Below are 14,809 nucleotides of genomic sequence, written 5' to 3'. Positions count from 1 at the left end.
GTTTTCAGGTTGGTTTGCTGTAAGTGCTGGATAAGGGAGCTCTTTCTAGAAGGTGCAGTCATAAACATGGGGTATTAGCTAAGCAGAAGTAATGCTACAGTTCTGACTATATAATGTAAAGAGGGCAACAATTCCCAAATTAAACCTTTATTTGTTAAGTTCAATACAGTCTTTTTAGCTTTGGTACTTAAATGTATTTGTTTTTCAATGGTCAAGAAAAAATAACTTTCACATGCAAAACAAGCAACTCTTCCCTTATTTAAACCAGAGCACAGCTGAATAAGCAACTTACAAACCCATGTAACAGAGAGAAAGGACTTTGTTGTACAATAGCATAAAGAGCAGACTGGAAAAGTACTATATTCAGAAATAAAATAATACTGCACTTTAGATACCTTTTTTAATGTTACATTTAACTGCAGCCAGTTTTGCAAAACAGAATATTATTTTTTCGGCACATTGTTGTGGATGCTGTGTACTTTAGCTTGCAGTTGCAAGGAGACATTTAGTCCATTATCTAGGTTGTTATCTTACAGCAGTGAAAAACTGCAAAATATGAGTATTCCCTCTGAATGTTTGCTTCAAAGCATCATATTCTTCCTCCTGAAGTATGCTTTCAGGCTTAGACACAAATCAATATTAGGGCTTGCAAAGGAACTCCAGTCAGCTTAACAGATGATAGCTTGTTTGGTGTCTTTTTCAATAGCCATACAGTAGCGTTTTACTTGGTAAATTAGCAATGCTTGGTCTTAACGTTGGTTAGACATTAGTCTGACTTTGGCCTACTAACAATCAAGCAATTGCTCTACTACTTTTCTAGAAAATCATAGGTCATATCATCTGGCTAATGCTTTGCTTAATGAACTGCCACCATGGCATCTGTCATAGCTCTCTCTGTAAGATGTTGTCTTTGTACGGTTCTGCATAATACCAGCATGGCAAACTTCCGTAACACAATTAGTAATGATGCATACAATGTATTCTAATTTTTCTTTTTTTTTTTTTTTTTTACATAAGGATCTCAAAGCAAAGCATGGACCGTTACCTGCAATCAGCACTGTGAAAGTGAATGATTTTGCTGTCAATGTGGAGCCAGCAGTACAATTGAATTGTGAATACAGCAATGCAAACACCAGAGAGGATCACAGCCTAACAGCCCTTGGTATTAAGAAACCTCAAATTCACTCTATCATCCTGGACCTCAGTACACTAAACTTTGTGGACAGTGACAGCATAAAAGTTTTGAAAAATGTAAGCAATGTGTTATTTAATTATTGTGTAAAACTGTGTGTTGTTCAGCGAAATCAAATTATATATATATAAAAAAAAAAAAAAAAAGGAAGCTGCAACTGTAGTTTCTCAGCCCTTCAGACTTAATTGAATGGCAGATGTACCTACTACATGCACATATATTTATTCATTCATTTATTCATCTTTGTGTTTGGGTGTGTGTATGTGTGTGTGTGTGTGTGTGTGTGTGTGTGTGTGTGTGTGTGTGTGTGTGTGTGTGTGTGTGTGTGTGTGTGTGTGTGTGTGTGCGTGTGTGTGTGTGTGTGTGTGTGTGTGTGTGTGTGTGTGTGTGTGTGTGTGTGTGTGTGTGTGGATTCTGAGCTTCCCAAAAAACATAAGTTGCCTGTTTTTTTGCTTGATTATACTATTTACTGCACTTTTTATAGTGTTCTACTTATTTAATACTGTATTTTAATTCTGTAAACTATACTGCATTGTTTGTACTGCATTTGTATGCCTTACTGTGTCTGTTAAATTGTATTTTGTTTTTGTTTTCACTGTTTACAAAGCATCTGTTCTGTCTGTTCTGTTTTCCTGCCAAGCAGTGTCTTAAATAACTGATTTTTTGCTGTTTAAAACATTCTTTAGTGCCTAGTTGCTGTTTCTATGCTGTTTAAAACATTTTTAGTGACTCACTGCTGTTTAAAACATTTTTTACAGTGTCTCGCCTACATTAGTGTAGCTAGTAGCTGTAGCATAGTCCAGATACAGGTTTGCTACATCTGGGTCTGTTTGTAGTGGCTGTTGTATTCTGAGTACATTTTCCAAGCCATCTTTGATTGGAAGAGGACCTTCTGCACCGTTGTGAGAGATGTGTGCTGATTTTCTGGCAAAGGGTGATTAGTCTAGGGCTTGGAGTAATCACCGTCATTGGTTCTTTTGAGTTTTTTAAAGTTTTTTTTTTTTTAAGTTTTTAGCTTCTAGTATTTAAGCCCTGCATTTGAGTGGGTTTCTGCCTGCTTGCACATCGCACAGTACCGTGCACTGCCACTCAATTGTATGACATAGTTGGACAGATAATTTCGACAATTTTCCCCCTAGAACATTAGTTTAGTCCTCATCTTTAATACATCTCTGGTCTAAGAAATATTGCCACTGAGCTGTGACCTATTAAACAACCAGCCAAAAACCCCATCAGAAGTATCCATCTATAGAGCACCTGCTAGAGCAGTCCTAAAAGCACCCCCTTTGTGATAAAAGTTCTTCAAACCTAGCATTATGGACAGTTGGACTACCCTTGTTTCTCCTGTCAGCCTTGTTGACTTGGATCTCCAGAGGCAGTGTAGCAACTGCCTCATGTACACTGACAACCCTCTACTAATAACTCACTCTAGTGCAGGCTGCGAGAGATGTATCTATACCAAGAATCTTGAATCCCTACTCTCTTGCACTCAAACCAGTAACACTGAAGAGGTTATCAACTCATCCACCACTACTCAGCTACATAGTACCACTAGTCATACACACAGTGCACATCCAACACATAAATCAACATACATGGAGGTTCACTCAGAAAACTTACCGAAACTCTAGATACCTCCAAAACAAAAGACTGCTACAACTAACACAGCTCCCACAGCACCAAAAACACATAGCGGCACCAGTGTCTCACCTGCCAAGCCCTTAAGCCATAACACCCAAAAACAAATTCTCTTGTCATTGGAGACTCCATAGTGAGACATGCAGATGTCCCACTCGCCAGTTTAGATAAGGAGAGTCACAGTCATCTGCCTGTCTGGTGCCATGATTCAACAGATCATGTATGCACTCAGGTCTCTCGTCAAAAAGTACCATTATGACTCTGCCATAGCTCATGTTGGAGTGAACAACCTGAGATGTACCTCACTAGACTATATGAAGATAGACATGACTGAGTTCTCTGAGTATGTGTCCCAGGCAGGTATGTCCCTAGCCTTGAGTAGCATATTACCCTCACCTAGAATGATGACACAGTATAAACAAAAAGTGACTAATTACAATAATTGGCTTAGTTTTTGGTGTCATTCAAAGGGGATCCACTTTCTGTCAGCCTGGGATGACATGGTCGACAAACCTCTGTGCTTTGTCAGAGACATCTTGCACCTGGCACCACTAGGCTTTTGGCTGCTGGTAAAGGCTCTTGCCTTCCACATAGTGCCTTTTTTAGGCAAGGTCTCCAAAGCAAAATTGCTGATGTGAGAATTGCCAATCATAACAAAATAAAGGTTATGCCGCTAAACGCTAGGAGCTTAAGCCAAAAACTGCACACCCTGGAAGCACTTATATCACTGGAGGCTGTACTGTAGATGTCTGTGCAGTCCCAGAAACCTGGTTCAAGGCCTCAGAGAATACCATTGGCCTTGCAAGATTACAATGCCTTCCAAACCTTCAGACCACAAAATGAATGCATGAGAACAAAAGGAGGCAGTGTTTCTATCTATATTAGAGATAAATTGACCTCCCAGCTATTTAGCTTGGACAACTCCATGGAGTTACTCCAAGTTCAGATTACTGTGGGTAAGATCTCATTCAAAGGTTGGTAGTTATAGATCCCCCTCCATGAATCATTTTGCACATGAGGCCTACTTAACCAAACTGGAGTCAATCCAAATATTGTCAAACACTCTGGTCATGGGGAAATTCAATTATTCCACCATCAACTGGAAAACCTACTCTAGCCCTAACTCACTAGCACAAAAACTTCCTCGTTAACTCAAATGTCCTGGAACAAATTGCTCAAATGTCAAAAAGAGGAACAAACATACTAGATCTGATCCTCACTAACATGACAAACAGATGCACCACCACAGCTGTCAGACCTTCATTAGTTAACTTTCACCAGAAATCAGTCGCCTTCGAACTGGCACTAACACCATAACTCACAAAGAGCGAAGTCAGACTAAAAAAACTTCACCAAAGCAAACTATACCCTCCTAGGGGAAGGTATAAATACATTCCAAGCCCCACCCCCAGCTGGAAGTGGTAACTACACCAAAGCTTATACTAAAGCCCTATACAATCACTTGTATAAGTGTATAGATTTGGCTGTTCCAGAGAGAATCAAAGCCAGATTTCCAAGTAAAAGCAAGCTGCCTTGGTGGACATCTGGCATCAAGAAACTTTACAACAAACGCAAAAAGTTGTTGTGTAAGAAAAGTGGGGCAAGGCCCCAACAATGGAAAAACACCCTCTTCACCCTCAACAGGCAAATAAGATAACATGTCAAATCCTCTAAGGGTAACTTTGAGAAAAACTTAGCAATCACAGCCAAGGATAACCATAAGGCCTTTTACAGCTATGTATGTAGCCTAAAAGGTAGGGCTCAAGCATGTACCAAACTAGTGACTAACGGTATCACACACACACTGATCCTACAGAGATAGCAAACCTGCTTGTGGGCAGATTTGGGCACAATTTCATTCCCTTATCCCTCCAAATCTATCACAAACCCTGGCCCCAACTTTACCCCCACCCTACATATCCAAAGAACAGGTCATTAAAGCTTTGTCTAAGGCAAAAAACACAGCCCCTATGGGACCAGACGGCATTCAAAGTTGTCTTCTAAACAAACTAAAACATGAACTAGCATCAACATTAAGTACCCTATCCAATTACAGCCTAGCCACAGGTTTTGTTTCTGCAGAATAGAGAACAACAACAGTTATACCTCTCCACAAACTGTGGCTTACCAATAGACCCAGAGAATTATAGACCCATAAGTCTGACCATCCTTATCTGTAAAGCCATGGAACGTATCATCATGAACCTCATAAATAAAGATATAACTGAACTCCAAACCCTGGATCCGAATCAGTTCAGCTTCGTCAAAGGCAGATCCTGCCTGTAAAATCTGGTGGATTTCTTCAAAAATATGACCAGGGCCATTGATGAGGGCAAATATGTGCACACAGCATACCTCGACTTGGCAAAGGCATTTGACACAATCCCACACTCAGGAATTACCAATAAACTTAGCAAACTGAATTCAACCCCCTTTGTTGTAAGTTAGGTTGCCAACTGGCTCAAAAACTGGTCACACTATCAAAGTGGGTGAATCCACATCAGCCAGTAGACCTGTCACCAGTGGGGTGCCATAAGGGTCAGTGCTGGGCCCCCTACTGTTTGGTCTATACTTCTCAGAGGTTCAGGCCAAAACTAAAGGGCTATGGCTGACCAAGTTTGCAGATGACTGCAAAGTGGGTGCAATTATCAAATCCCCAAATTATGTCACTATATTTCAGGAGGGTCTAACTCAGACCAATGACTGATGTCTTAGTCATTGTCTCCAACTGAATGCAAAGAAATGCATCATAATTCCCTTTGGTAAAAACAATGTCCCTTCCCACTATCATATTAACAACAATACCCTATGTACCTATTTAGTGGTAAGAAATCTGGGATCACAAGTAGACTGTGACCTTAACTTTCACCACCATGTGTGTACTGTAATGAAGGCTTTCCATGTACACACTTGATTAGCAAAGGCATTGCCGATAGAACAAAGGAGGTTATAACCCTTCTATACTCATCACTAATCAGGCCCATAATTGAGTATAATGCCCCTTTCAGCATGTACTGTAAAAAGCACCTGTACTAACTGGAGAGACCTCAGAGGTGTTTAACTAAGAAGATCAAGGGACTCCAGCACATGCCTTACACAGACTGACTAAAGTCCCATGTCACTATACTCAGTATCATATAGACTTCTTAGGGGAGACTTATGCCTGGCTTACAGAGCAATCTCTGACCCAAACCTAATGAATTTGCTGCACATCCGTAAATCAAACAAAACTAGAACTACCCATTCCAGAATCTAAATATGGCCTGCAACTTGAATAGGATGTGCTGGAGGGACAGATTTGTCTCCCAGTGACTGTTGTGTCTTTGGAATAGCCTGCCAATTCACGTGTAGCAGAGCACTGCTATGACACTATTCAAAAGGAACCTGGACAAGTGGATGGGGCACTATACATTCTTACCGGGGATAGTGCCTACAACCCTCCTGGTCATGGGCAGTCATTATTAAATGCAATCCTGGGTATTAGCTAGAGTATCTATGGTATTACATTAGGATGAAATGGCTAGGCTTGAAATGACCTCCAGGTTGATAGCCTAGTAACCTCCTATGATCCCAGGAAAGGATTAAGGAACTAAGATGTTAATGAGCTTAATTGTGAAGCTCTGCAAAGTGGGCATTTGTGTCCAATGGGCTTACCTGAGTAATAAATGCATTAATATATAAATATATATAAGATGAAATCGCCGAGACAAAATTGCTAAAACCTGAGTTTAACAGATGACCGTATTGCTGAAACCTTACCCAGGGTAAGTATCTACTCATCCAACATCAAAAATGAAACACACCTTGCTATCTCCAACCCACGCAGGTGGGGGAGGCTATGCTCCACACACACCCCTAACTAAAAATACAAACTCCGAGACTGCACTTCAGTAGGAAAAAAGGTCAAATTTCCCCATGTTGGATGACTGGATACTTACCCTACATATATACATATATATATATATATATATATATATATATATATATATATATATATATATATATATATCAGCACATTACTACTAGTAATGGTAGGAATTTGAAGCTGAAGTACAGTTTTGTCAAGTCAGTACAGTTGTTTATGATATGAAATGCACATGTGACATAATAAAATGGAGTATGGGACAGATGAAGTGCATGGTTAAAACGGATCCAGGAACGTTAGGAATGTTAGTAACAAAGAAGTGACAAACAGTAGTATGTCATGGTGGCTGCTCTGATTCATTTAAGTTTTTTTTCCTAACAATTGTTTATTTACTAAGAGATGAGCATAAAATGAGGACTGTCAAGTAAATAGAAGAACAATTTATTTTATAATACAGTACTTTGTGCATTAATTCATTGAATATAGAAATGCCTTGGTATATTTGGTATAAGTTAACACAGAGATAAGTCTTTGGCTCTATGTTTTATGTATTAATCAGAGCACATAACTGGATTGGAGCCTCATACAGATATTTTAGAGATGTGTGATCATGTTCGCTGTGCCTTTGTGTTAAGTATAGCATCACTTGAACTTGCAAAACTGAATGGCTTTATACTTTGCTGAGAAGGCTTCATGCCAACGTACCTGGGAGAATAAAGTGACAATTTATATTTTATGAACATTTTTCATTGTATATACAGAGTTTTATTTATTAATAGCATTTTGTACCTTCTTCCTGCTTAGCTTATCCTGCCTAAATCTTTCCCATTCACATTCCCTTTCATTTTCAAGTAATCATCTTATGGACCTGTATCATCTCTCTTCTTTTTTTCTAGTTTTGTGACAGCATAGCCCCAGCCTACTGAGCTTTCCTAATATGTAGCCCCGTCTAAACCCTTTGCATATTCATCACTTTTCTCTGTGCTTCACAAGCAAAAATAAATCCCACTACCAGAATCTATCTCCTGAACTGGACACAGTAATGTGTTTTATGTGTGAAGTATGACATTTCCTCTCTGGAGTCTGTGTTCTTGCAGTGCAGCCTAACTGCATGCCATCTTTTGTTTTTGCTGTCTCCTGGCTGGAGGCATTAATGAAGAAACCCCTAAATGACTAATAAATAGAATTTCTTAAAATATAATGTCTATTTGACCAAGGGCATCATGAGGTCATTGAAGGAAGGCCTTGCCAGTTTATCTTGTTGGAACATTATGACTGAGTCATAGTATAAATATACAAAGTTCATCCACTTGATGTAGTCAATTATTTGCCCTAGAATATGCTGGTAAGTAATTTGAGGTAAATACTGAATGAACCACTGTGCCTTACTGGAGACATCATGCTAGTTACAAGGGTCCTAAAAAGACTTACAAATATAATTAGTGGACTGACACATCTAGAGTCAGACTGCAAAGGTATGGCTCTGTAAATGTTCACTTTACAGTACGCAAGGATCGGTGGAAGAATATATGACCCATTAGATTCTCACTTAAAGGGCAGAAGTCGGAAGAAAGAGAAAGGGATGAAAGAGGGTGGACTGATAAACAGATTTATATGAGTTTGGGACAGAAATGAGAAGGATGATTATGCCATAGAATTCCCTAATACAGTGCACTGTGGACCCCATTTTATGTATTTATATTTGTGTGGCATGTGGTTATAGAAGAGATGCAAAGTAAAAAATATTATTCTGCTAAGAAACTGATGCACGTAATCTAGTCATATACTCAGTCGCAAACACTGGCCATGAAAAATCATTTCTTAATTGCATTTTAATATTTAGCAAATGACATCCCCATGAACTACATGCAAACACTTTATTACATATATATTCAAAGAGTAAATAAACACTGAATGTTTGCACATGACAAGCTTACTATAAACGTAACATTTTTATACATTTTCTTACCCCTGCACTTCAGGTGTAGACAGTATAGAAGGCAGGTCATTTAATTAACTAACTTGTTCAGACTCATACAGCAAACAAAATAAGGGATGAGGGATGTAAATCTTGGACTTTATGAAGCAGCTCATTTACAACTAATTACCCTAATCCCCTGCACTAGCTGCCAGACTCAGAAGACTCACAGTTTGTAGGAGAATATATTAAAATGCTTATGAACATTTCAAATGTTTATACTTTACCAATCACTGTTCTTCCTTTATATGAGTTTGTTTTCTCTTCCTAGCTGTTCCATGAGAAAGAAGACAAAAAAATGAAATCTGTAGTCATGTGAATGCAGTTTGCAAGTGGTTCTGGGAGTCTGTGTTGCTCCATAAATGTTGTGGTGTATGTGTAAGAACTACTGACTTTCATAACATTTCTATTTATTTTTATTTAGATTTTCAAGGATTTTGGAGAAATCGAAATTAATGTGTACCTAGCGTGTTGTCAATGTAAGTCTGACATTATTTTGTAAGTCTGCTAATATGCAACTTCAAAAATGTATGAACAATAACACAAATGTTATATTAAAAAGTTAGACAATAAACATATTTTAGATACTTTGCAAGATATGAAGTCATCTACTATTAGGAAGTAATGAAGTATATTTCACAGTGCATTTGCCCTAATTAGCACAACACAGTTATTTTATGAAATGAAATAGACAAGTCTGCTACAAGTTCACTAACATTATAACTCACAACACACTTGCTCATTGCACTTGCTCTAAACGGCAGTTCCCTAACTCCCACTAGCTCAGTCCTACTTAATTACAAAGGTCTTCCACCACACATACCTACTGAACCACGTAGACCTCCCTACCACAGCCTTAACTCAAACCATACGATTTCCACCTGCTCCTTAACCCTAACAGTGGCACTTCTTACCTGAACCTTAACTCTGTCCATACCATTCCACCCACTCCATAACCCTAACAGAAGCACTCCCTACCAGAGCCTTAACTGTAACCATACCATTTCCACCTGCTCCTTAACCCTAACAGTAGCACTCCCTACCAGAGCCTTAACTGTAACCATACCATTTCCACCTGCTCCTTAACCCTAACAGAAGCACTCCCTACCAGAGCCTTAACTGTAACCATGCCATTTCCACCTGCTCCTTAACCCTAACAGTAGCACTCCTTACCTGAACCTTAACTCTGTCCATACCATTTCCACACGCTCCTTAACCCTAACAGTAGCACTCCCTTCTTGTTCCCTTACCTTAAAATTCCTGATTGATCACTAAACCTAAAACTACACTCCAGTGCCTAACCCTAAACTCCCTTCTCATTCTGAAGTCTAAAGTATCTGATCAAAGCCTAATGTCCCCTCTTGCTTCCTAACCATAGAACTCCCTCCAACTCTTTAAATCTAAATCCCCTCCTGATCACTGCCTGGAATCCTAACCTATACTCCCACACCATCCCACTCCCTCCCACAGCTGCCACACTTACGCTGCTCAAACTCAGCTACTGTGTTCGAGGAAAGATTGGCAGTTCTGTTTCTCTGCATAACTACCACTCCTCATCTGAACATGTAATTAAGCTAAATTATGAGCTGCAGGCTGTCCGAGCTATAAGATTCCTGAGTTCTTGGCTTTCAGATAGTAGTCTTTGACTGCCTGGGATCTGGGCACTTGTAGACGCAAAATAAATGCATTATAAGCAACCCATAAGCTGCATCTTGCAGTTGTGGGTGTGATTCTTTTATTTATCATTTGCATTTAACAAAAATAGCTTTCACAGCTTTGCATACTCAGTGTGTGTGTGTGTGTGTGTGTGTGTGTGTGTGTGTGTGTGTGTGTGTGTGTGTGCATGTGTTTAAATATATATTTCTGTTTTCTCTCTGTATCTATATTGTTACTTATAACTGCATCTATATTACGGTGTGATGTGTTAAACCTGTAGTCCAAGTTCAATCTGCCTTGGATTCATGAAAACTGACTCTTGTAATGGCACACTGGGATCTTTTGGGTCTATATTAGTTCGCCAAAATACATTTCCACTGAACCCCTCTTCATTGACACCAAACTGTCGAAAGTCACTTCCGCAAATCACAGAATTTTTCCCAGGTTAAGAAAATAGACAGCCAACCGCACAACTTTGCTCATTTCCCTACTAAAGTGTGATCTCAGAGTAGGCATATATAGCTGAAGGGGGGTGAGGGTTGGTTTGATTTAGTGTGTTGTGTGTTCCGTTGTGCTATGGGGAAATTGTTTCATTGCCCTGGGAAAAATTCCATGATTCATTGAAGTGAATTTCGATGGTTTGGTGTCAATGAAGAGGTGTTCAGTGTAAATTAATTTCAATGAACTAATAAAGACCCAGATCTCTTCTGTGGTGAAATTAAATTCTTTGACTTTATTGTTACAGTATGTAATATGCATCTGCTGAAGTAGTTCAGGAAGACATATCCCCTTTCATGGAAACAAAACATTTCTAGTTGACTGGACACCACATAACAGACATTTACAAACTGTAAATTATTGATTTGCAGAGCTTTCCAACAGCCTTCTCCTCTTGTGCTTTGACTCATGCAACCCACTGCCTTCCAGGATTCTGAGAATCTGGTTTATGTCTACTTTACAATGCAATGATGCCTACTATATGTCATAAACCTTGTTCAGGATGCAATGCAAACTCTATAAATCCTGACCCAAATGTATTCACGTAGATTTGAATATAAATGAAAATCCCTTATACATGATGGAAAGTTCACATTCAGAAAAATACAAACATTTATCACTTCTTTCATTTTATTGAATTCCCTATGCATGGTGATTTCTTACCATTGTGATTGTTCTTCTTCCATTGTGTGCACCCTCCCACCCCTGCTTGTTGTCTCTCCTCTTCCACCATTTTTATTGTATGTACTTTCAATAAGGGCTGCATTAGAAGTTAATAAACTCTGAATTAAAGCTGGTGCAAAATTAAATAGTAGCCCATAACTAGATGATCAATTTATTTTGTTTCCATAACCAGAAATTTCCAGAACTCTGGAAAACAGTACAGCAGCCTTTTAAAGTAATTTTCATCACACACAGGATTATTTTTCTTGTATTTGATAAGATTTGCCTCATATCTAATTTAATATTCATCTCACTTTTAACAGTGAGAAACTCAGCATTCTTAATACTTTTCTGAAATTCATTTGAACTTCTTGTCATGAATTAAAATGATCTTGGATTTATGTATGCAGAGATTTAAGCTACTGTTTTTGGCAGACTTTAATAATAGAAAACCAGAATGAAGTAAGGCCTGAATGGCAGTTATGTTATAAGCTGAGAAGCACATACTAGATACGTTTTGGATCACTACATCAAATCCACACTGATTAAATTAACACGTTAATTAATAGGGATCTAGTGCTGATTCTTGATACAGACCAAACCATAGGCTTTAAGGTGATAAAACTGTTTCCAGTTTACTGTTTACTGTTGAACTTGTGCTTATTAAATAACTGATAAACCATAATTCAGTGCTAAACGTGGTACTGGATGGGGCTGGTTAAATAATTGGTAAACCATGATTCAGTGTTAAATGTGGTACTGGATGCGGCTGGTTAAATAATTGGTAAACTATGATTCAGTGCTAAAAGTCATACTGGATGGGGCTGGTTAAATAACTGGTAAACCATGATTCAGTGCTAAATGTGGTACTGGATGTGGCTGGTTAAATAACTGATAAACCATAATTCAATGCTAAACGTGGTACTGGATGGGGCTGGTTAAATAATTGGTAAACCATGATTCAGTGCTAAATGTGGTACTGGATGCAGCTGGTTAAATAACTGATAAACCATAATTCAGTGCTAAACGTGGTACTGGATGGGGCTGGTTAAATAATTGGTAAACCATGATTCAGTGCTAAACGTGTTACTGAATGGGGCTGGTTAAATAATTGGTAAACCATGATTCAATGCTAAACAAGGTACTGGATATAGCTGCTTTTCTTACTTTATTAAATTTCTAACTTGGATCTATTTATTTATCACTATTTATGTTGCTACAGTTCAGATTTATGCAAATGTGTTTAGATAACTCATATAAAATTGTTTCAGTATTATCAACTGATCTTAATCAAGGCTAAAACTCTTTTAGCAACTGGATATGGTATGCTAAACTTATATATACTTATACTGATAAAACTTTTGTTAATGCCTATGAAAATGAGTTTGTAACTGTTTAAGATCAGTTTCATGGCATACAAAGCTTTCTTTGTGGTCTGTTTATGCCATACAAGTTTGAATTTATTGCCTGGTTACATTCATTTCATATCTGATGATTTCTTGAATATAAAGCCATGTACACATGCCCAGACTTGTAACTTTTTGCCCTTAGGACCCCCTGGATTTTAAATTTAAGAATTATTCACCGTCTTCACCACCATTTTTAACAATTAGCAGCTAGTAAGAAGGGAAAAATATTAGGCTTTATACTGAATAAAGCAGTTTAGTTTTCCTTTTGAGAAAACACTGAGAATACTTTGATTTACAAATCAGAGATTTTGTAAAATTAAAGTGACTTCGGGGAGGTTTTCCACTAAATTACCGTTTCCTTTTTGAGATGATTGAACAAGATAATAAATTAAATAAAACAAAATAGCTAAACATTTATATATGGGTGCTTTCTTAACTTCAGTCTTTGCAGTAATACAAAAATGAAGTAACCAGCTGTGTTTCTGACATAACCACTACTTGCATTTTCTTTTTTTTTGTCCTTTGCTTTGTGGATATGATACTTTAGTTGAAGCGCACCCTGTAGCAGAGAGGTATATTAATATCTAAACCTTCAACACACTGAAACATTTCTGACTTAAAATATGCTAAAATATTATTTGCAGTGGCAATGCAAATTCTTCTTTGTATAAAGAAATGCATAAATATACCCAAGTCCTAGGAATGCAGTTCAGAGAAGGCATGCACGTATTACTAGTAGTCCAAACAATATCAATTTGAAAGTTAGGTTCTGTAAGATACTCTGATGAGAAGCCTGTTAGGATCTCAAAATTTACAGTATGCAAAAAGTAGTATAACATAAAAAGTCAAGTAATGAGTGTAACTAGTGACTAAGGTGTATGATAACTTTTAATTTTAAGTGGTGAGTACAATCCATAATGCATCTAAAATACCAGTTATTAGTATGAAGCAAAAAAGACTGAATAAAAGTGAAGATGATGTTCTGTTTTATAATGTTTTATGAAATAAACTATATAAATGGTCAGACCAGATGAGGTAAACAGCTGCTGCTTACTATTCATTTTAATATGTTTGTATTTTTCCCTCTCAGATATAGTGATAGAACAACTGGAGAAAGGTGGGTTCTTTGGAAAGGAGATCACTAAGTCACATGTGTTTCCATCTGTCCATGATGCTGTAGTACATTGTACAACGACCAGTGGGACGGTAAGTACAGGTTACCAGCAAATAAATCATACCCACTTATCAGACAATTGCAGGACTATTTATTGATTATACAGTGTTTCACAATGTGAAGTTCAAGATTAGGAAAGGACATGAGGGTGTCAGCTCCCTTTTTTCCCTTTCTCTCCCCATCTCTCATTCTCTCTTTCTGTCTTTCTTATTCTCTCTGTTGTTTTCTCTGTCCCTGTCTCTCTCTCATTTTCCTTCTAGCTGCATGCACCAGTGTCATGAGATACATATCATGGGTGTCATACTGCTCTGCTCAGTCAGTAAGCTGAAAGCGCAACCTTGATGAGTGGGTGGGAAACCATAAATTTCACCCAGGGGTTCCATCTGTGTCCTTCATTGACAGGGGAAACAGGTGCTGACTGAGGTTTCTTTTTTAGGGATAAACTCTTGGCTAGGCTTGTAAGGGCCTCAGGACCATTAGCCTAGTAACCTCCTATGATTCTATGATACAATCTAAACAATTATGGTCCTAGGACAGAGTCCTGGGGGACATTCTAACTGTAACCTCAAATTTTACCTGTCCAATTGCTGTATGATACTTGCCATGTCCTATTTGTAAGCCACACTGTTATCCATATTATCAAGAGTACATCAATACCTAATTGTTCTAATTTATTAATCAGTGATTTGTGTATGACCCTGTCAAATGCTGAAGTTAAATCTATATAAATTACATC

General features: G+C 38.1%; 1 protein-coding gene across 1 annotated transcript in view; it reads left to right on the top strand.

Annotated features, from left to right (window-relative positions):
• The window catches only part of LOC122807522 (solute carrier family 26 member 6-like), a 516,873-nt gene that overhangs the window by 386,369 nt on the left and 115,695 nt on the right, over positions 1-14,809 (top strand). Inside the window, exons 16-18 of the mRNA XM_044078447.1 lie at positions 1,018-1,251; positions 9,098-9,152; positions 13,990-14,105. Coding sequence (XP_043934382.1) covers positions 1,018-1,251; positions 9,098-9,152; positions 13,990-14,105 — 405 coding nt within the window. The remainder of the gene's footprint in view (positions 1-1,017; positions 1,252-9,097; positions 9,153-13,989; positions 14,106-14,809) is intronic.

This window comes from Protopterus annectens, chromosome 7.part1 (genome assembly GCF_019279795.1).
Source record: "Protopterus annectens isolate FY-2018-M chromosome 7.part1, PAN1.0, whole genome shotgun sequence".
Lineage (NCBI taxonomy): Eukaryota > Metazoa > Chordata > Ceratodontiformes > Protopteridae > Protopterus > Protopterus annectens.
This window is presented reverse-complemented; position numbering and strand designations above follow the sequence as displayed.